Source organism: Lingula anatina, chromosome 2, assembly GCF_051362555.1.
Source record: "Lingula anatina isolate TDL-2025a chromosome 2, LinAna3.0, whole genome shotgun sequence".
Taxonomy (NCBI): domain Eukaryota; kingdom Metazoa; phylum Brachiopoda; class Lingulata; order Lingulida; family Lingulidae; genus Lingula; species Lingula anatina.
In genome coordinates, this window is record NC_141768.1 from 6960863 (window position 1) to 6983243 (window position 22381).

A 22381-nucleotide genomic window follows, 5' to 3' on the forward strand; every position below is an offset into this window, starting at 1 on the left:
ATTGCTCAGTTAAATGATGAAGTTAATAAAGTGACATTATACTTCCCCATACAGAGTATGAAACAGTCAACTACTAAGCACTAGTACTACTAGCTCCATCCCACCCCCAACCCACGCAGTATGGGGGTAGGGCAAACCCACTCACTGAATTTAAGGGCTTCTTCAAATCCTCTGAACGATGAGCGCTAGCACCAGATTCCTTCTTGGTTGTTTTTCTATTGTTCTTTTTCTGTTTCCTTGAAGGAAGAGAAGTAGGGCTCTTTTTCGTAGTTTTGCTTTCATCTTTTTCCTTTTGCAGAGTTATCTTTTTGGAGCTGGCAGTTTCTTTGCTGCTATCTGTATTTTTGCTCTTTTTGATACCATTGATATTTTTCAAGTTTTGTTTCTTTTGAGCTCGCTGTTTGGTGATTTTAGCCTTGTGGGTTATTTTCTGAGCTCGTTTATGTAATGCTTTCTTGCATCGTTCTCGAAATAGTCTTTCCCGCCTGACACGTGCAATTTCACACGCCTCCTCCAACAGCTCATCATCATCACTGTATTCATCACTGCTGATCTCAGTGCTCTCCTGGTCACTCTGAGACCTGTGCATGCCACGCCCTTTACATAAATGACCCATACTGACCAACTTGACCTGCTCCACCAGAGCTTCCTCATCAGAATTTAAATATTCTTCCTCCTCTTCATCCTCATCTGATGAGAACCTGGCCTTGTGTCCCTTGCACCTATCATGGCTGGGTTTTCCATAGCGATGCTGTTTTATAGCACCAGAACTTTGTTCATGCTCATGATGTTGGTGATGATGATGGTGGTGATGGTGGTGGTGGTGATGCCGATGCAGATGTGAAAGATGAGGATCTTCAACCTCATCATCTTCACCACATATATGTTCTCCCTCGCTTGTTTCCTCCTCTTCCTCCTCCTCCTCACTATTACTCTCCCTTCTGTGATGACCATGTTTGCACGCACGACGAGCAGGTTTAAAGACTGGTTTCACTCCGCATCTGGGTCGTTTATGCCCAGCTCCCTCCTCATGATGATGCTCATCATCTGTCGGCAGGCTCTCCTCACTGATACTGCTCAAATCACTGTTGGCACACAGGCTGCTGGTGTCAGCTTCTGGGGTGTGGTGCCTTTCTTGACCAGCTTTGTGACTACTAGCGCCATCTGTTGGCTGGTCGCTGTCATCCTCAACTGCCTGTCATGATGAACAAAGACAACAACCTGAGACTCCAGAAGCAACTTTTACAAGGTGTTAGTGTAAGAAGAAATGATCTTGACTGGTGATAAAATGTTAAAGAAGTTGTGAGCAAAACCAAATGGCAGCAACTTGCTACTAGTACAGACAGAAATTTGAAAGATGGGCTCGTTTCCCTGCAATACAATTTCATATCAACTTCATTTACAGTTTCTGAACTTATTATTATTTTATTCTTCTATTGTTACTTTAAGTAGATTTTACAAGTTAATCGTATTTGTGCATCGAATTTCTATATTTATAAACAGACTTACAGCAAAGTGGTTACACATCTGCATAATTCAGATGATAGTAATTGGATTTTTGCATGATCTCAATTCAAACGGTTTACAATGCTCGGAACATAGAATGGAAGCTTTGTTCATAATTGGATAATTGGAGCACCTAACTGGATAAATAAATTTCCTTTATTCATTTGCAATTTCCACTTCAAAATATTTACCACTTTGCCATGGCCTGTCACTGCTTATTGTGTATAACAAATATTCACCTGTACTTTTCTTTTCTTCCCCCTTCCGCTGCCACTGACATTGCTCCCAGTGGGGGACACATCTTTGGAACCAGTCCCTCTTCCACCACCTGCCTTGGTGTCCAACACACCTGAAAACAAATTAACAACAATAAATGAACAATAATTATGCCAGATTACAGCCAGCATTTTTTTTTTCTAATTGCTAAAAGCATGTAAGTTTGGGGAAAATGCTTTACTATTAACTCTGATAATGTATAACTATATTAATTCTGATAATTATGCCAGATTACAGCCAGCATGTGACTTTTCTTAAGGCTAAAACCATGCAGGTTTAGAAAAATGTTATGTTTGTTTTGCTATTAATTCTGATAACTTATAGGAAATCATCTTCATTACAAACAGGTACTTGATGGAAGTAATGTCGTTTCAACTTATAGCTACACATCTGCTGAACTAATGTTTCATGGAATAGATATTATTAAGATCTTTCACTAACCATATAATATTACATGAACATTTATATCACATTTTATTTTTTGTTTAAAACAAAAAATTAAGTCCTCTCCCTCTTACTACAAGCATAATATCCAATTGTTTCATGCATACGCACACAAGCACACATTTGAACAAACAATACTGGTATGCATGCACACACACACAGTCTCCCACGCATGCACATACACACATACATACAAATACCAACACAAAAAACACATTTATATACCTTGTTCTTCTTCCTCCTCCTCCTCCTCTCTGACAGGAGTGCTATAGCCAGGTCTATCATACACAGCTTGTACTGGGTGGACAGTCTGGCTCATGGCTGTGGTCCAGAGACATTTAATCAGAGCAGAGGCCAGGAACAGGGTCTAAAATAGTTCATAAATCAATATATATCAAGTTTTAAACACAAGGATGAAAATGGAAATAATTGCTGCAATATCTGGAAAGAATTAGGGATAAGAGTGAGACTGCATGTACATCTGTAATGGTTAAAATGTGGTAAAACAGTGAATGTTTAAGTCTAATATAAGAAGTTTCAAAGATTTAGAATAATAAGTTTGTTAGGTGTCACAGTACAAATGTAACAGTGGGCATGACACTGTGTAAAGCGGAACAGTGAAGATGTGGAAATGGGTACAAAACTTTGTTAGGCATGACATTGTGTTAGGTGTGACACATCACATGTCATTTAGCATGACATTGTGATGTAACCATGTGCTGGCTGAAGGCACACAGAAGTACTTGCCTGTTCAGTGTGGGCAGAGGGGTCCAGGTTGGAAACCAGTCTTAGAAGATGCTGCACTGGCTGAGCCTCTAGGTTCTTGATCAGCACAATGAGTGTGTCATAGACCTGCTTGCTACAATGCTTCAGCTAAAGTTTAAAAAGTTCCACAATCATTTAGTCTTTAAGAGTGCAGTTAATGTAAATATGTACACATTTACATTTTAAACTAATGTTCTTGCAGTGTCAAGTTACAAATATCAACAATTATCTTTTAAAGTATAGTCAAATAAGCACAAATAATTTTATGAAACAGCAAACTAGTTGCCATTAAAAAATTCAAAAGAAAATATAGCTGTTCTTCTCATGAAGTCCCTTACCTGTGCTGCTGCCCAAATACAGTCTAAATGCTCTGCTGTCACTCTTCCCTCTATTGCAAGGAAATTCAGGATGATTTGACTCTGCTTGATAATCTATAGTCAAGAAAATACACAACAGGCTGTAAAATAGCAATAATACAGTAGCCCTACAAAAGTTTGTTTTTACTCTTATTTTGGTCTCATTTTATCCCCTAATAAAACACTTAATTGACTTTAAAATTTCAAGATTTCAAAATAAATAAATAAATAAATAAATGCCAAATCCATGCAGTGAGCTATAAAAAAACAAACTTTGATAGTCTTCCACAGATCACAATTACCTCAACATGCAGGTTTGGCCCAAAGATATGTTCAATGATCTTTTTCTCTATCAACCAGTTAGCAATCTGAGAGCCTACGTGTTCTGCCTCCAGGAATGACTCATTGCTGCTAACTATGTCATTGTACATATTAATCTGATTCTGAAAGATAAGATATTAATTTATTACATTTTTGTTGAAGTACCATCTTATATCAATAATTTTCTTAACACAAAGAAAAAAGTTTTATTGCTTTACACGAAAAATCAATCAGATCCCAGATGTATTATTCAATATTTCCTCTTAAAACAAAAATCTTAACAAAACAATTGTTCTATGTGAAAAAAAGACTCTAAATAAATACCAAGCATTAATAAATAACATAGAAATTGATTTCATGCTCTTTATTAAGCGGTGTTTGATAGTTCTGTTTAAGTTGCTTTCTGCAGAGGAGTAGTATCTTTTAGATTTAGACTATTCAATCAGATGCCACACATTTACCAGCAAACTAAGTAAAATAATAGTAATAGGACATACTACGTCACTTACATTAACCTGTGCTATACCAGCCAGCCTTATGGTCAGAGTGGTACAAGTGAAGTATTTGAAGGCCAGCTCCAGGCCTTCTTTGTCAAACAGCATATTGGCATCAATGGGTTCCTTCAGTGCTGACCAGATGAGCTCAGTGAGGCTGCGGGTGCCAGCAACACGCAGCTCCTTGTCAGAGAGTTGGCACATATACCTGTGGGATATGAATAGTGTAAGCAATGTGGCGCATAGAGCCCATGAATGTACGGGCAGTGTGCCCATGTGTCTAAGAGTTTTCACCCGACATGAAAGACCTATGTAGTTTTGATGATAGAAAAGTGTCAGAGAATCAAAATCAAATCATAATGTCATCAGTGTGATTATAGAAATGTAAGTAGTAAAAGAATGCAAACATGTTTAACAAACCTACTCTCACCTTATCACATGTGTTCTGAGGGGAACAATCTGCTGCATCACAGTCCCTATGTTCATCCACAACCTCAGCTGTAATTAACAGACATCAGAAAATATAATATCTAATTATTGTTTAACATAATTTAGATAAGTTAATTAAATACTGTATACAACCACTCTATACAGAAAGTTAAAAAAAGTATAAATTAAATTAGAATATATTTATATATTGACATTTTCATTTATGAAATCCATTTGTCATTCTTTTGTGTGAAGCATGTGCTTTCTATGTCATCCTGTACTCTGTACAAAAACAATTTTGCCATTTAATTTTAGCCTAATAAAAATTTTGAACTAAACCATTTGTTAATCCAAAATAAAATTATATATTTTCTTTGGACATATTATATAGTATAGCATTTGAGTATATTTGATAATGATAGTCTAGAGAGAGCCTTACTTACATTGGACACAATAGTAATCAGAGTATGCACAAGAGGGAGGGGCAGGTTGTCTGGTTTGGCCTTCTCAAAGCAATGTAGCATAGACTGAGGGCCATTGCTATCACAGAAGAAACAAACATTTCTCAACAGGAACACTGGAACCTCTGGGTCCTACAATATGAAAATCAGAATAAGAATGAGGGTTGTATCATGTGGGGGGGGGGGGGGGCGGGGGGGGGGGGGGGGGGGTATCAAAACCAGGCGGAACATAAGATACACACACAGAGAGTTCTAAAAAGTGTTTTGATAATGATATTATTTTTACCTGAATATCTAACTGAACATCTAACTTTAAACAAGTCAAACATGGACTAAAAAACAATCCTGTCTTTATTTGCATAAATAGGAATAAAACTGTCATTTTCAAAAGCTGCCTTAATTAATATGGTACTTGGTAATTCTTTTAATGTCTGCAGTTTGGTAAAGTCCTTCTTACCGATAGTTCACAATAATTATTTAGTGCATTCGCTTCTTGCTGAGATAACTCCTGAAAAAGATATACTGGGTTATAAACAGAAAGGTATGAGACATGACAAGTGATATATACGATTCAATGAAATCAAATATAATGAGAATTTATGGCAACAATCATTTTCACTTTTTAAAAATGTCATGAGTTCAATATTTTCCAGTTCAACACCACATTGAGCTCTAACATATTTCTGTTAATCCTCAACAATACTTATTTGATTTACCTCCAGGGAAGTGTGAAATGTATGCTTATAGGCCATGTACAGTGGAAAGTTCATCAGGAAGATTCTGGCCACAACCTGGAGAAGACCTCCCTTATCCTCAGTAGTCCAATACTCAAGCTCTTGAACCTGTTTTGTTTCATCTTCTTCCTGTTCTAGTTTATCCTTAGCATCGTTTTCAGATATAGATTTTCCTTCCCTTTCCTCTTCCACTTTCTCTTTTTTCTTTTCTTGAGATGCATCTGTTTGTTCTACTTTATTGTCATCATTTCTTGTTTTGTCAACTTTTTTATCTTCTTCATCTTCAGAAATGTTTATGTTAGGATCATCTTGGTTACCAGTCTCAACAGAAATAGTGGATTCATTTTTGGGCTTTTCCTCTGTGTTTGCACCTCCATCTCCTTCACTGTTCTGTGCCTCTTTCTCTTTTTCTCTTTCTTGTTCTTTTAAGTAGTCTTCAGGTAATGTTTGAATGTACTTGATAGCAAGGTTTAGAATTACTTGGACTACGTTGTTGAGTCTTTCAAAATTCTTTAATTCTTTAAAACAGCATGTGCATTGCCTAATCAAAAAGATAAAAATTAAAACATTTCAGTTCAACCTCAAAATTTACATACTTATTGTCTGTCACCAAGTCTTAAATATATAAACAAACCCAAATGTGAAGTTATTTACACAGAAAGTATAAACATATATTAATAGATCATAAATCTTCCCTATCAACTTTGGTTTTAACAAATATTTCAAACTGTAGTCAAAGTTTTACCAAAGTTGTATACCTAAAATAGAGGTGTGGCATGAAGAAGATAGCTTTACATACCTCTGTGGCCATGCTTGAACAAAAAATATAACAGCTATAACATCACTTTTAGTCAACTGTAAGCCTTCTCCAGACTGCACCTTCTCGTCATCTGCAAAATATTCCTTTTTTACTTTCAAGCAATGATATTTCTATTCAACCTTTAAACTGGTGGTAACAAGCATTTGTTTATAGTAACAGTAGTTTTTCAATTGATTGTATGCTGCGCGTGCCATCACATTCAAACAATTCTACTATTTACTTGTAACTGGGGTCCTCAAAGTATTTTGGGAAGCGCAAGGGACATCACAGAAAATTTGTTACATATTCGGTAAGACCAAACATCTTACAAAATATGCAAATAAATTGTTTTTCCTACAAAAAAGAATATCTCACACACTGTACTACTACCGGCGCGATCGCATTTCTTTCCAGATAGTAGATCGACCGTGTTTTCTACTCTCGCATCGTCATTGATACTTACGGCTATTGAGAAGAGCCAGCATATCCGTACAAATGTCGCACATTTTGTGAGCATTTCTTTTCACGTTTCGATGTTAGGGTATTAAAAATTCTATTGAATAAATTGTCTTTTAAAATACGATTCTGCCTTTGCTGTTGTGCACCACAAGAAAGGCGCCATTGTGGTTCATGACGTCACGAATAGCAATTTTCCCACAATCCGTAACATTAAATCACGCTTAATACTTCGATTTCTTGTGCTTGTGTACAGTTAAATATTTACAAAAATGAAATTATGTGCCGGATATTGCATATTACTTCAGTCAATTCTATGAAAATAGCATTCAAACTATATTTTTTTCACTTCGCTTTTACTAGGGCTCTCCAGTTTTTGAAGTTTATAAAAATTAGGGTACAGAGGGCACTTGTTCCAAGACAGCCCAGACTCAAAGACGATTCGTTTGCGATGGCGGGGTTGTGTCCGCGAAAAAAGAGTGCTAACAAGAAGCACGATCCTATCAGCTGCGATATCGAGTTTGATGGAGTATTTGCACCGGTTGTTTGTGCGAAACTGGTGGCTGAACTGATTAAACACGTTTTGTATCAACGACAACAGTTTCCGATGTCCTACGAGCAAGTTAAACAGCATTTTCACAGGCAGCAGGAGAAGGAGGTCAGTATTCGAATTACAGATGCATTCTTCACATACCTACACAGTGAGCTCAGGGAAATCAAGACTGGGGGTCATGCGAAATCACGCGTGGAAGGCATTTTATAAATTGAAGCCAAAATATTCCTGTTAATGAGAATAATTTAATAGGGGAAAGAATGGTTTATGACTTAACCTTACTCCTAGCACATTAGTTAATTTTTAAATCAAAATCACTTTAAGGCAAATATGATTTTAATGTAACACTGCATTTTAACATAGAACATGAAATATAATTAAATACCATTTTTGTCGTTGTCAGTATAACACTAACGATTTTCACATGAATGACCAATGAATTCTGTTTTGGTTTATTGTAGGGTCCATCAAAACAGAGAGGCCTGGGAGCTGTTCACCACAACAAAGTCAGACAAGGCATAGAAACAGCAGAGGAGATGTTCAATAATTTGGAAAAAATATTTTCTCAAATGTCTCACATACCCCAGGTTGTTTTAGTTCTAGGTGCCACACCTGTTAGTCCTAAAGAGACATACACTTTCAACCTTCCCTCTGAGAACAGCACAGGAGATACCCTAAGTCTCAAAACTGGTGTCAGGACCATGTTTCGCAGGCTGGTGCAAAAGGATTTTATGTCAGACTTAAAACTGATGTCACCCACCAGTGCCTTTGTGCTGATTAAGGCTCCTAGAAAGTTGGATGGAACTGTGGAGTGGTTTCAGCCAAAATTGAACTTCAAACTTTCCACCAGAGGGCGACAGGTTGTGATGAACTTGGTCAGTGCCTCCTGTGCAATAGAAGAGGAGCTTAGTCGAGGAAGTGAAACAAGTTTTGATTTGTCAGGCATTGCCCCACTTGATTCATCTTCCACAGAGCAGCTGAATACCTCAGCATATGAGAACTTCTCACCAGGGCAGAATGATAGCGGCTTTGGAGGTGAAAACCGCTTTAGCAAATCCAGCGAGTCTGACATGACACCTATGTTGACAGACAGAATGGAGGGAGGAGGGGATGATGACTTTATCTGGTATCAGGCTCCTCTGGCTATTAAAGGATTCAAAGATAAGAGCAGCAAGATTGCCAAGACTTCTGAAATGTTAATTTAATATCCTGATGATCATAACTGGTTGTTGCAACTTTTTCCCCCACATACTTATTTGAGGGGCATTCAGCTTCAGGTTCTGCTTTAAGCACAATAAAGGGCAAAAGACTAGTTTTTTTTTTTTTTTTTTTTTTTTTTTTTTTTGTGGATTTTGAAATTATGTCTAGTCACCATGCATTGTTTTTAAAATTGTTTTTTATTTCATCTTGTATGGATCATATTTATATAGTGAGATGGTTGCCAGGTGGGACTTCAAACAGTTTGGAGTGGCATAAGTGCAAAAGCAAACTCATTGCCTTTTTTATCCTGTTTTAAAAGAGGCCATGTCAATATGCAGTGTGGCCAAAGAGAGCACAATATATTTGTTATTGTTTATGAAGAAGCCAGTTATCTACTTATCAATAACATTTTTAATTAATCTCGGTTCACTTCAGGACAAAATTTTATCTATATGTGTAGCTGGACAATTTTAATTAGAGTAAATCAGAAATTTGAAGTAAACCAATGGTAACTTGCTCAAAAACTGTTACTGGTAGTCATAGATTTTCTGTGACCATATTGGGGTACTCTTTGCACTTGCTAGAGTGGCATGACATGCTGTTTACCTTGGCTTGATAACTATTGCATTTCATTTATTTACATATGTACATCTAAAACCATGTCAGCATTTTACAGGTTTTCTTTCTTATTGTGCCAGGGGTTTAAACATGTGACTTAAAATTGTGATTCAGTCTAATACTTATGCCTCTTTATTTAATGAGATAAGGGATCATTTTCATTTTGTATGACATAGAAAAAGGGTATAAACCCTCTTCATATATGTAGGAAAAGTACAAAGTTTTAGATGAAACATAAGTATGATCCACAAATTAGGCACTTTAGCCAAGCCAGACACTTTCTGCATAAACAATTGTTTGAATAATTTTTCAAATATCACTTTTTCTTTTCATTTGTTTTGATTTTGGGTGTAACATTTAGCAGATGTTTGGTTTTGTGTGCACCAAACCAAATCAGGCTTTGACTAGACAGTTGGGTGTCATGCAGAACATACCTAGATTGTGAAGTTGATTTTTAACCAGTTTTATGGCTTTTTTTCTTGCAAGAGTGGTATCTAAGGTGTTGCACAACTGTAGATGTACTTAAAGGGATAATAACTCTACGTATGAGATCTATACTTCACAACAAAAACATTGTGAACAACTCATAAAAATTTAATATATTGTTTTTCCACAAAAATGAGTTATAGCTAATATTCTGATATCCGAGCCTGTCTTTAGACCACATGACATCCATTGATGGCTATACTCTGTTATAATCTCTTAAGAGATTATAACAAAAAAAACAAACTTTTTAGAAAAAAAAGGACTACTTTTGAATGTAAAAATGGATTCAGTAACCATTGGTAAGTATGGAAAAATTGTTGTTTACTCCAGGAAAATTAATTTTTTGGCCAGAACAAAGTTATTATCCGTTTAAGCAATAATAATAACTTGTTAAAATCCCAGTGCAAATGTCCTAAAATCTTTGCTTTTGATGAACATATATATTATGTAAATTTGTACTTCTTATTGCAATGTCTAGGACACATTGCTGCGTAATAATTTACATTCCTTGTGACCCTATGTGAAAGGTGTTCACTAAGTGGGTTCAAGAACAATGAACATCATTAGACCTTTGAAAAATATAAAAAGTGCACTAGGAAAATTGGGCATTGTGTAAATTTTAATATTGACAAGGTTGACTATCACAAATACGTATTATCATTTCTTAACATGACATCATTTAATGAGGGAGCAATTGATTTAATTAGTTCATGCCTTCCTATAGTTGTGCTGCAAATAGCATCATGTAACAAACTTTTTTCACTGCTAACATTCGGTAAAATTGCTCATATGGTTGGTGCTAGGCCATTTTGTTGGAGCTATTTATGCTATTTAAACTGAATAAAATATGAAAGAGTAATATAGTAATTGTTTTCACACAGGTCCGAGGTTCACATCCAACAAAACTAACTAATTAGAAGAATTTTATTTCTTTGTCTGGATATACAGGTTTTGTGAAGACTCATAATGAAGCCAATTTAAAATTTGATAACAAAAGCATTTTCACTTATTTTAAAGACAAAATTATGCTTTTAGCAATCACAAGAATCAAATCTTTTTTGGTTATACAACTCTTGATTTTTATCAATTCCTGATAAACTATGTTCTAAATGTACCGTACAATATAAAAGATTTTAGGTGGTAAGACTGTTTTTCAATCACACATTATAAAAGACTAGAGAAATGTATGACTACAAATGGACAACCCTACCTAAAATGACAAAACCTGAAACCATGCAATCAGTATTTGAAAATAAAAGATGATGCATAAGGAGAAACTAGGCAACTGCTTCCTATTCGGCCTCTTGAATTTACTCATGTTGGCATATTTCTTATTTTAGGCCAATAAATCACATATCAGACTACAAACTTAGTGTATATAAGGATCTTCACTCAGTTAAAGAAATGCACTTGCTTCGAAAGTAGAGATTGTAAATATATTCCTCTGTGACATGGCCATGACATTCAACATCCAAGGCTCCTTTATGCTGATCTAAGTTGGCATAGTATGAAAACTGTTGAATTGGCATCTTTGTAATAATTCTAAGCATGTCTAGTTCTATTTCTTTACTATTTTATGCTTATTTCTTACAAACACAGGACAGTAAAACTTGCCAACTATTAGTACCATTGAACAGTCATTCTATTACTTGGGGGAGGGGGGGATTCAGTTAGCACTGCATTTAAATATAATACTATTAATAACATTGAAAGTAATGCATTTGGCTTAAAATAATCACTGTCACATTCTCTTAATCATTTTATCCTCTATCATTGTAAGTACAGAAAAATAAACATAACTGTTACACTACTTGCTTTTTCTGTCTCATTTCTTACAGTAAATCATTCAGAATTATTTCAAATAAATATTGAACCATTTGACATTAGTAAAATGCCAATTCTTTCCATCAGACAATAAGTGCAATTTTGGTTTAATAAAATATTACAATTAATATTATTTAAAAAGATGCACATAATTATAATAAATCAGATTAAAATTGAACTAATAAACAAAGAGGTAAATACATTGATACAGGTGGCATGTCTGGTGGCAAACAACTTAATAAGCAATAGTACATGACCTTGTATATCTTCCTCTGAAAAAACTGCATGTTACAGCTATGAAAAGTGAAATATCACCAGAATTTTCAAACACAATCAGAGAAAGTTGAAAAAATATGAAAGTTACATCATTGTTTATGAAAAAAAATTATTTTTTCACCAATAAATAAGAGAGGAAATTGATTGCAATCCGTGTTGCTAAATAATTTTCTTTTATTTTGAATCAAAATAAAATAAGCAGAGTTCTGATACATGTTGGAGTATAACATGTCTATATGCCTTAAAATCTACGCAATTTACCTATCACTTCATATTAAAAAGTTCTACAGCATCTTGAGGGAGATCCTCGAAATGCACACAAATAACCAATATGCTTTCATCCAACTATCATTTCATGTTGTGCTATTGCTAGGTACTTAACAGTTTCTTGAAAACTAAAGAGAGTACAATTTCACATTTCTTAAAATTAATTACCAAACTGTAATTGGTCAGACCATTCTTTCCACCTTCTGGCTTCTACAAAGCCACCATTTGTTTTTACCAAGTTTCCCTTCATTCTCACAGAGGCCCTCCCCTCATCTATATATGCACCCTTGGCTAGCACATACAAGTTGTTCATGTTGGACCAGGTTGAAATATTGTTTTTCCTGAAGGGAGGTTCTATTGACATCAGCACCTATCGTAATTCATATAACATGAATTCTAAACTCATTCCAAGTGTCACATGTTCAGTGGGTCACAAGCACACACACGCACGCACGCACTTTCTTGCAAAAACTGCAAACAAGTCTCCTTTGTCTTTTTCCACATCCTTGTACTTCACTCCAAACTGGTAACAGTACAATTTTTTCCACTGGTACTTTCAAAACCTTGCTGTTTTATACCACGGCTGAAAATGTTGCCTGCTATCCATAGATTTATAACCAAGTCACAAACACAGCTTCTTCTTGGCTACTATACTGGTGTGCTGCGACCAGATTGGCAGCCATTGGCCTCTAAAAAGAATTAATGTAAACATACTGAAGTGTGTGCTGCCTCAATACTAATATCATGATATACATATTCTGCCATAGCACTGGACAGTTCCAAGAATAGAAATCCACCTAGGGTGTGATCAGTATGTGACCTAATATCAAGTTATCTTGCTTACATTATTTCTAGAATGCATTACTATGGTAATACAACTTTGATTACACGCATCTTTTATACAACCTTCCAGTTTATGTCAACCCACCTTGCTTACAATATTTTTGTGGCCCCCATATCCTTACAGTTCCATCATCAGATGCACTGGCCAGCATGCTGGGTAACTTGGGATTCCAATGTACACAGTTCACTGTGCGAGTATGACCTTCTAATACACAGATGGGCACCTCACGTTTGGTGTGCCAGATATATACCTTGTGATCTAAAAGAAAATAAAGTAACTTTTAAGATTTTTTTTTCACAATATGATTCCTAATCAACTTGTAAATGCTTGGTTTGACAGATATATCCTTGTGATCTGAAAGCCAGTACAGTGAACAGTAAACTATGTGCTTAAAATAAATGAGTTTCCTATTCAAACTGTTAATTGCCTGCTATATTTTGTTAAGTCACTTCAAAAAGGTCCACCCCAAAAATACCACAAAGCCAAATGAACTTCCCACTTTGTCACAAATGTCCACCTTGAAGTAACTTCCAATTCAGTAAACATTTGGTCACCGGTTTTAACCACAACATGTGGAAATCTTAAATTCATAAAATCTTAAGCAAAGCAAAGACAAAATGTCTGTCAAAAGCTACATTTTTTACTTTTAGAATCTCCCTTATTAAATTGCTTGCTCTGTGCCCCAACTTTCAAGTTGCATACCTTCACTTCCACTGGCAATAAAATCTTGATTCAGTCCTCCAAAACAGGAGTGGATGGAGTAGAAACCTTGCGTTATGCCTTGGAACTTGCGAAGTAAACATTTGTCCTTCAGATCCCATAAATGCACTCCCTGCAGCATTCAAATCACATTCAAATGCATTGTTTTAAACATACCATATGCAACAGATGTGCAAGAATGTTGATCCAAAATCTAAGCTGCTACTGGCTTAAGAACATGTAATAGTCTGTTTCAGATAAAACAAGATTACAATACTGTTGCATAGACATAAAAGACCAAATTATTTACACTGGTCACTGAAATTTCATTGATGCTTTACTATACTGAAGTTTCATCTAATAGGGTTAGAAACTATATTACTCTTGTCTGCATCAAACATTTCAAGATCATTTAATCCGGATGTCACTGCAATAAATGTGTCTTCATACCTTAAAACTTTCTTCAAGATGCAGGATAAGATATTAACAAAAAAAACAGATATAACAGTACCTGAGTTGCAACATTAAGAAGTGTCCTCCGTCCATCATCTGCTATTGTGAAAGACATGATAGGATGGTCTTCTTGGATTCTTTAACAAAACAAACAGCATGAATAAATGAAAATGAAACTAACTGTTGGTTAATGATGAAGTTGAACACTCTGTAACAATATTTTCTCAAAGAATTTGATTAGACGTCCCTACAAAAACTATAGGTCTCTTATCTAATATCAAAAACAGGACAGCAAAGCTAAATTTGTTACTTACACTTGGAAGTCTGTTAATTCATCAAAGTTATATCCTCTAATTCTGTGGTGTGTATCTGAAGCTAGGACTACTTTGTGATCTTTCTGACACTGTAAGCCCTGCACCCTGACCCCCTCCCAGGAGTCCAGCACATTGCCATCTAAATCCTGGAAAAGAAATGAAGGAACAGATTGGAGTATATGTATGTGAGACTGTTTCATGTATGCTAGGTTTGGTAATGTAAAAGGTGGGCCCTTTTTTAAAAACCAAAGCCTCAAATGTAACACAATATCAGCAAAATGTTAGTCATTTCAATTTTTTTTTAAGTGCAAGATTTAGTTTTAGAGCAGTCTTGTATTGGTAAAGCTGCCACCTACACATTGATAAAACTGGCCTCTTGTCCCTCCAGTGATAAACCTCTTCCCATCAGCATGAAATGATGCACAAGTCAAACTGTCTTCTGGGGACTGACTCATCTTCACCCGCAAATCTCCTGTCTGAAAATAAACAAACAGTAAAAGGTCAATTGCCCATCAACTCAATATATTGAGTAATAAATGAAACTATGCACAGATATTACATACTATGCAATGCTTAGCGAACAATATGTAGAATAAATATTGACACACAATTTTTGATACTGAATGTTCAAATATGTAATATATTCTTGTAAAAAAAATCAAATACTTTAAAGATGGCCAAATGGATTTTACCAATAATTCAAGGAAAATCAAAGAAAAGAAAAATGCTTAAAAGACAAAAACAAGTGTCTTTGGAAATTTAGAATAAAATGGTTAGCAATAATAACACTGATATACCATAAAGGACACTAAATCTATCTGTTAACTTTATGCAACACCACACTGCACCATGCTATATGTACCTCTACATTCCAGAGCCAGAGTTCAGAGCAGTCCTCAGGCCCACAAGCCACTATATACATGCTGTCTGGGCTCCAGGCTATACAGGCAACACCATATGCATGTCCATCAAATGTCCGCCTATGCCTTAATTCGTGTGTTTCCTGGAACACAGGTGTAAATAGCACCTCATTACTTGCCAAAGTTTCATAAAAAGGGAAATATTAAATATTTAATTCAATACATCTCCAACTGGCATAATATTTTAGACCAGTTCTTCAAGTTGGTTGTCAGTACATGAAAAAGACACTATGTTCTACTCTACTGTTATATTTTTCTGGCACTTACAATCCAGCATATCAGATTTAAACATATACTTTGCTGGGCTCTAACTTGCATACTAAACATTGCACAATACTAAGCACGTTATCATTACATTTATGTTTGTCTAAAGAAAACGTGGAAAATATTAAACTATTTTCTATTAAATAGAATTTGATTTTGGTCAAATGTAGATGATTTTTTATTTGTCACCAATTTTGAATGGATTGGAGAAAATAATATCCCAGAGTACCCCCTATTACAAATGCTAGATTTCTTCTGTTATCCTTCAACTTACTTTATTTATGTCCCATATAATGAGTGTTCCATCTTTGGAGCCTGTGGCCAGTTTTGTTCCACAAGGGGAGAACTTACAGTACCACACCTCGTCACAATGGTCATTTAGTATTTGCAATGTGGCGCAAGGGAAGTCTTCCCTGGATAGAAGGATTGGGATTTAACATACATGGCATATATCACAAAACTTTTCAATTTCACAGCAGCAACACAAAGACTAGCGCACACTCAAAGAGTGCAAACTCTGCCAAGGAAATAGGCAAATGCATCTTTTAAAAAAAAAAATTTAAGGAGACCTAGTGCAATGTGAAGTTTAACTCATAGACCGCTATTGCATACTTGTCATTAACACTGGGCACATACTTGCTACATATATGATCCATGAGTAGGGAGACTGCTTCCAGATCATTGTCATACTTAGTGTTGTGATATGGACAGTTCTCTTTCTGGAGTTCTATGGCTTGGTTGAGCAAAGTTTGAAGACGACGTGGTGGCAGCATTACAGTTGGGGGCAGGAATGCTGGAAATAATAAAAAGGAAAATATTTCACTTATTTCAAGCAAAAACTGTTATATCCTATTTTACAAACCAATGCTTTACCAGTAAAGCCTGCAAAAATATAATTTCTAAAATTTCTAAATAACGGGTTTTTTGGGAGTAAATAAAATGACAAATTTTGCCAAAATTAAATGGGAATGTGTTTGAAATTAATGAATTACTGCAAATAAGAGGAAATTTTTCCATTTTTGTGCATTTTTGTTGAATAGTCTCAAGATTTGCAGCATTATTCTAGGGACGAAAACAGATGACAAATCATTGTCAATCAGACTAAATTTATCAAATTTAAGGAATGTCAGGTTTATTCTAAGGCAGATCAAGGCAGTCTGTCCCTTCCCACCTCGCATCTTTCTACTTACACTGTAACCTTTCCATGAGCTTCTGTCTTGCTTCTGGTGACTTCCCCTCCCAATCTGCCATCTCTCTCAGATCTTCAGGGTTGTTACACATCATAAACCTAAAGAGCAATAAACATAAATACATGTTACCTCTCTCAAATTTTAGTCACGTATATTTACACATCTTAAACCTAAACATCTATTCATATTTAAATTCTTAGATCTTCAGGTTTCTTACTAATCATAAACCTTTCAGAATTGTTACACAGACACCTAAAAATGTATTCACATTTAAATTCTCTCCAGATCATCAAGATTGTGACAGCTCACCAGTTTGGCAATACAAAACTTTTTATACGAGTATAGTTTAGCACTGCTGTAGTTTTGATGGTGATATAACAGTAGGTTATAAAGATAACAAATAACAAACACAAAGATATAAGTAAACTATCAGCTCAGCCCGTACTTACGAGCTCAATTCATGCACTCGTTCTGTGTTAAATTTAAGTGGTGTGAGTTCATTCCTCAGCACATGTAAGGCATCTAGTACACTTCCATCTTCTAAGTATTCAAGGTATTTCTGCTCCAAGATTAAAAACTTCATTTTCTGAAAAAGATGTTTAAGCATTAGGTAAATGCCTTCTGTGCAATATTTATTAAAAAATCAATTGTAAAGAAAAGTCTTTTTTTTTTCAGTAAAAATTTGTTCTTGTCTTAAGAAGTTAGTGGTGACCAAAACATGCTTATAATAAAGCAAATAAATAAGGATTTGTAATTTCAAAATTCTTCAACTTACTCTCTACTGCTACCTGCCCATAAAATCAGCAAATTTCTTGTTGTACTTACTAGTGACCCTTGTTGGCTGTCCACTAACCCTTTGAGTTCATTGAGGTCCAACTCAGCCTGAGAAATAGAATCAGGAGGTCAAGCAAAGAAACAACAAATCAGTAATAGAGACATAAATAAGGAAGTACAGAGAGACAGAGGATGAACATTGATAGTCTTAGGAGTTTGTTCTCCTTATTCCTTTTTAAAAATATAAATAAATAGTTTGTGAAACCCCGTATGTCTCTTAGCATCATTCACCAGACAAGATTCCATAAATAAGCCTTCACAAATCAAACAATTCTTTTTATAGCCAATCTGGTAGGACTATCGTATTTCTTCTGCTTTATCAGGTTAATTTCACACTTGAGTAACCCTCCTCTCTCAAATATCTAAAGTGTACTAGTATTTTAATTTCAATACAGTGGCCACTAAGTTGTGGTAGTAAATGTCTTCAGAGGTTTTTAGTAGCTTTTAAGTATAAATATATGGGACCACAAAAAATAAAGTAAGTCATTTTTTCAAAGTGGCATTTTATTGTCTTATATAAATGTTATGAAATGCCACTCAGAAAGACATACATAAAAATTTTCAAACAGACAAACCTATGATTTATTTTAAAAGCCAAATTCATAAATCACAATATTTTCTTTCATAAAAAATATACATATGCCCTCACCTTATCCCATTCTCCATTCATTACATGTGAACGGAACTTGGAAGCAGCATGATGCTCCAGAGAGCAACCCGACTCTTGAATTAACTGATCAACAGTGCGACTGAAAAAGAGAGAGAGAGAGAGATTATAAACAGTAGTTAATTCTTATACAGAAATAGCATGATGGCATAGTTGCACACATCCACCAAGCAAGAACATATATATGCCTGCCAATATATTGAAGTGTGATTACTATATACATCAGCATTATATAATTTGAAATGTAGCTCCAAGAAAGCAAATAGAAGCTGAAAAACTCAGAACCCAACAGAGCAAGAACAAAACAACTTTATGCTCAAGTCAAGATAGAAAAAAATTCTATTTTCTCTTACTACCAGGGCATTTAAGTTAAGCCTTCACTTTTATCCAATAAACTAAACCTTATCAGTTCTGCAATTGCAAATCAATATTCTTTTTTTTTCTACAGCTTATAAAGGATAATTGTCTGGATATACCATTATATATATGTGAGCTACTTCTCTGACACAGTATTGGTTAACATATATTATTTACATATTTATAACAGAAGCCTTAATAATTAATAACACAATGTACTTGTTTCTAGACAATCATAATACTTAAGACTAAAATTCAACAGGTATTTAACAGAGATGTAAGTAAATTCACTTAGGGATTTTAAATCTGCCTTGACTTTAATCTTGCCCATGACATATATGTATTTAATAATTTATCTTACCAAACCTAATGCAATTTCTGACTGCTAAAACACCTGCATGTCTTTATAGAAAATACACTATTACGTAACATGAGCTTTGCATGACTAAGTTACCTGAGCTTCCATACTTTTCTGCTGTCTGACTGACAATTATTTTGACTGCACATCAACCTCTTTATTAAGCTGACTTTATTATATTAGTCTTAGGATTCATTCTCATTCAAACTATTGGTTTATCTAGATCATTCCTACTGAATTGTGGGCTCTTATTGCAATCAGTCCTGCAGAGTTGGATCAATCTATGTAATATGAAAGTTTCATTGGGAATGAGCCCTTAAAATGAATGGGACATGAAAGATGCATAATGTGCTTTATAGTCAACGGATGGCAATATAAGAAAATAAAAATATAGGCACTTCACTGTCTTGGCCCTAAGGAGATATTAACCTGGGGACACAAGTTTTTTTAACTGGCTTAGACTGCAAAACTTGAATAATCAATTATGTAAAATTAACTTTTCTTTAATTGGTCTAGGAGCTTGACAAAGATAAGCCTACAGAAAATATTGCCCAACCCTTGTCACCATGCAATGATATATTAATTATCACTGTCAAGACAATCATAACTTGCACTATATTCAAAATAAGGAAAGCAGTCTTAAATACAATAACTCTTAGGAGCATCACAAAGTCAGCTAAGATTCTCATTAATCTTTGCTAAGACCAATTGTCAACATTAGTCATTTTATGAAACCAGTCTTATAAGACATTATAAAATTAAGATTGACCCCTATTATTGACTGGTGTTCCAAGTAAAAATGTATAGCCCATAACTTTTCATTGAACACAGGAATACTATCCTGGCCTTTCAATCTTGAAAGAGAAGACTATACAAGTAACCTACCACATGTTCAAACAAGGCAGCAAAGCTGTCAAATGTACAGACAAAAAGCAGGAAATAACTATGCACAAAATAGGCTACTGTCAATTCAGATGCAAAAGTACATTATGTTAAACTGTAAATTCAACATCAAATTTTAATTATGCTCAACAGGTAATACCAATGAAAGTAAAATGTGTAACAAGCATAAGGCTTCAGGCCCATGAGAGTTCAAGTTCACACTTTGAAAATGTATAACTTCCAGAAAAAGAAGCCAATTAGACTGCTTTTCCAACTCAGGCTGCATGCCAATTTTCGAACTTGACCTCCGTTTTAGTAAGATCGATTATTCCTGAGAGTTTCACGACAACAAGCCTATCGGTTTTCCTTGAAATGTGTTTACAGTGTTGCATATATGCTGAAAAGTGAAAAAACAGCATAACTTCTACAATAATGGCCCGATCATGCTGATTTTAGAACTTGACCTGCGTTTTATGAATATTCATCAGCTCTGTAAATATAAAGCCAAAAAGTAAAACTGCCTTCCACTTATCGTGTTTACAAGGAAAGTGCACGGCAACGACGGCGACGGCGACGACAGACGCAGGTGATGGCAATATGTACAGACACATCTGTATATATTTACTGTACTGTTTGAGAACAGTAAGTGACATGGTTTTTCTTAAATGGTCATCATGGGAGCAGTGCCCAAAATAGGTTTTTTTCAAATTTTGATGCAATATTACATAATGTTTAACAGCATGATGACCATCAATTTTTAAGAATAAAATATTAGTATCATGGATATTCAGAAAATGTGACTAGCAAAGGTCTTCAGGCCCATGGAACTTCAAAGTCACAACTTGAAAATGCCAAAATGTAAACAAGACAGCACTGTTCTGAAATGTTTTTTTTCCCATTTTTAACAATTTTTAACATAAAACAAAATTAACAGTTTACTGCCATTTTTATATTATCAACTAAGAAAATTGATGAGATGGGAAAAATATCAACAGAGCAGTGTTAAATGTCCAATTTCTTCCATTCTGAGATTCTGAACATAGTGAATGATTGAATCTGACAAACCGAATGATATGAGTTTATTTCCATTTTTGAAACTTTATTACACAATACATGATAACAAGTTTACCATCATTTTTACAAAATCAACTAACAATGTTGTAAAGATGCAGGAAATGTCAAACAAAAACTTTTACGTATCTTATTAGTTTAATAATGAGACTGTTAACATGCCTAAGAATTGAATCTGAGGAAATGTGAAAAATATGCTGAAAAGTGAAAAAACAGCATAACTTATACAATAATGGCCCGATCATGCTGATTTTCGAACTTGACCTGCGTTTTATGAATATTCATCAGCTCTGTAAATATAAAGCCAAAAAGTAAAACTGCCCTCCACTTATCGTGTTTACAAGGAAAGTGCACGGCGCCGGCATCGGCATCGGCATCGCCATCGCCATCGCCATCGCCATCGCCATCGGCGACGACAGACGCAGGTGATGGCAATATGTACAGACACATCTGTGTCTGTACATAATAAAAAGCTTGACCCCTTTATTTGTTTCCCACCTGCTTAGAAAACATCAAACTTTGAAATGAAATAAAACAAATGCAAATCTTTTGAACATCTTTGGTTCTTCAATTATTATCAAATCCCATCTGAATTCATATAACAGGTATTAACCACTTCACGAATATTAAATTTTTGTTTTGACTTAGCAAAACAAATACGCGTCTCAACAAAAACAACAATAACAAAGGGCCCATACTCAAGTCCGAGTCCTCGCAAGTGTTGACCGATCAATCGGACGATGTCCCGGTCACTTTTGGTCAAAACTTTTGGACATCGAGCTAGACTAGTCTCTGTCCCAGCCTGTCCATTACTCAAAGTCAGACTGGCTCCATTTTGGTGGACCTGCGACGACGTGGAAGCAGCAACCTCCCCGTTATGCTGAGGGCAGCCATTAGCTTGCATGTTACTGGCAGACACTCGAAGCTTTTTCCTCGGCGGAGAGGGGCTTCCACCGTCGTCGGGCTCGGAGGACGATTCCAGTATGACGACCAAACTTCAATGCGGCCGGCAGCAACCGAGACGGGAATCTCACTGCGCCAAGGTCCAGCCTCTCCAAAGATTTTTTAATCAGCTGATGAAAACACTGTCGACTTGCTTTATTTTGATGAGTGACGTCATGAGTGCCGCAAGGACTTGTGGGAGATTGCAATTTCAAATCACACCTGATGCATTTGTTGCCCAACGACAACCCCTCTTCTCCCCCTGAAAAAAAGACCTGTTACAGGGGCGGATCCAGAGCTATTTTCTGACAGTCTTCCAAA

General features: G+C 35.4%; 3 protein-coding genes across 5 annotated transcripts in view; 1 reads left to right on the forward strand and 2 right to left on the reverse strand.

The window, feature by feature from the left end:
• Nucleotides 1-7332, reverse strand: part of LOC106165021 (ubiquitin carboxyl-terminal hydrolase 34) — a 44168-nt gene extending 36836 nt beyond the window's left edge. For 2 of the 3 annotated variants that reach the window (XM_087005189.1, XM_087005188.1), the window contains exons 1-13: nucleotides 7049-7332; nucleotides 6586-6676; nucleotides 5769-6327; nucleotides 5510-5560; nucleotides 5035-5184; nucleotides 4593-4660; nucleotides 4178-4370; nucleotides 3650-3790; nucleotides 3330-3422; nucleotides 2974-3099; nucleotides 2452-2593; nucleotides 1746-1855; nucleotides 146-1195 (exon numbers count right to left, since the gene is read on the reverse strand). In XM_087005189.1, the coding sequence (XP_086861315.1) occupies nucleotides 146-1195; nucleotides 1746-1855; nucleotides 2452-2593; nucleotides 2974-3099; nucleotides 3330-3422; nucleotides 3650-3790; nucleotides 4178-4370; nucleotides 4593-4660; nucleotides 5035-5184; nucleotides 5510-5560; nucleotides 5769-6327; nucleotides 6586-6676; nucleotides 7049-7091 (2817 nt within the window). In that variant the 5' untranslated portion in view covers nucleotides 7092-7332. The remainder of the gene's footprint in view (nucleotides 1-145; nucleotides 1196-1745; nucleotides 1856-2451; nucleotides 2594-2973; nucleotides 3100-3329; nucleotides 3423-3649; nucleotides 3791-4177; nucleotides 4371-4592; nucleotides 4661-5034; nucleotides 5185-5509; nucleotides 5561-5768; nucleotides 6328-6585; nucleotides 6677-7048) is intronic. The other variant, XM_087005190.1, reaches the window with a different exon arrangement.
• Nucleotides 7333-7443: 111 nt separating this feature from the next.
• LOC106165288 (MAD2L1-binding protein) lies at nucleotides 7444-10757 on the forward strand. Its single transcript, XM_013543455.2, has 2 exons — nucleotides 7444-7699; nucleotides 8056-10757. The coding sequence occupies exons 1-2, from the start codon at nucleotides 7493-7495 to the stop codon at nucleotides 8797-8799; spliced, it is 951 nt and encodes a 316-aa protein (XP_013398909.2). The 5' UTR covers nucleotides 7444-7492; the 3' UTR covers nucleotides 8800-10757.
• A 51-nt stretch (nucleotides 10758-10808) lies between these two features.
• LOC106165299 (WD repeat-containing protein 26-like) lies at nucleotides 10809-22242 on the reverse strand. The gene is made up of 14 exons (XM_087005197.1): nucleotides 21817-22242; nucleotides 18433-18532; nucleotides 17775-17831; nucleotides 17399-17535; nucleotides 16950-17047; nucleotides 16396-16552; nucleotides 16034-16172; nucleotides 15438-15578; nucleotides 14932-15051; nucleotides 14576-14721; nucleotides 14320-14398; nucleotides 13812-13941; nucleotides 13194-13367; nucleotides 10809-12954 (listed from the first exon to the last, which is right to left on the reverse strand). The coding sequence occupies exons 1-14, from the start codon at nucleotides 22020-22022 to the stop codon at nucleotides 12914-12916; spliced, it is 1725 nt and encodes a 574-aa protein (XP_086861323.1). The 5' UTR covers nucleotides 22023-22242; the 3' UTR covers nucleotides 10809-12913.
• Between the last annotated feature and the right edge of the window lie 139 nt (nucleotides 22243-22381).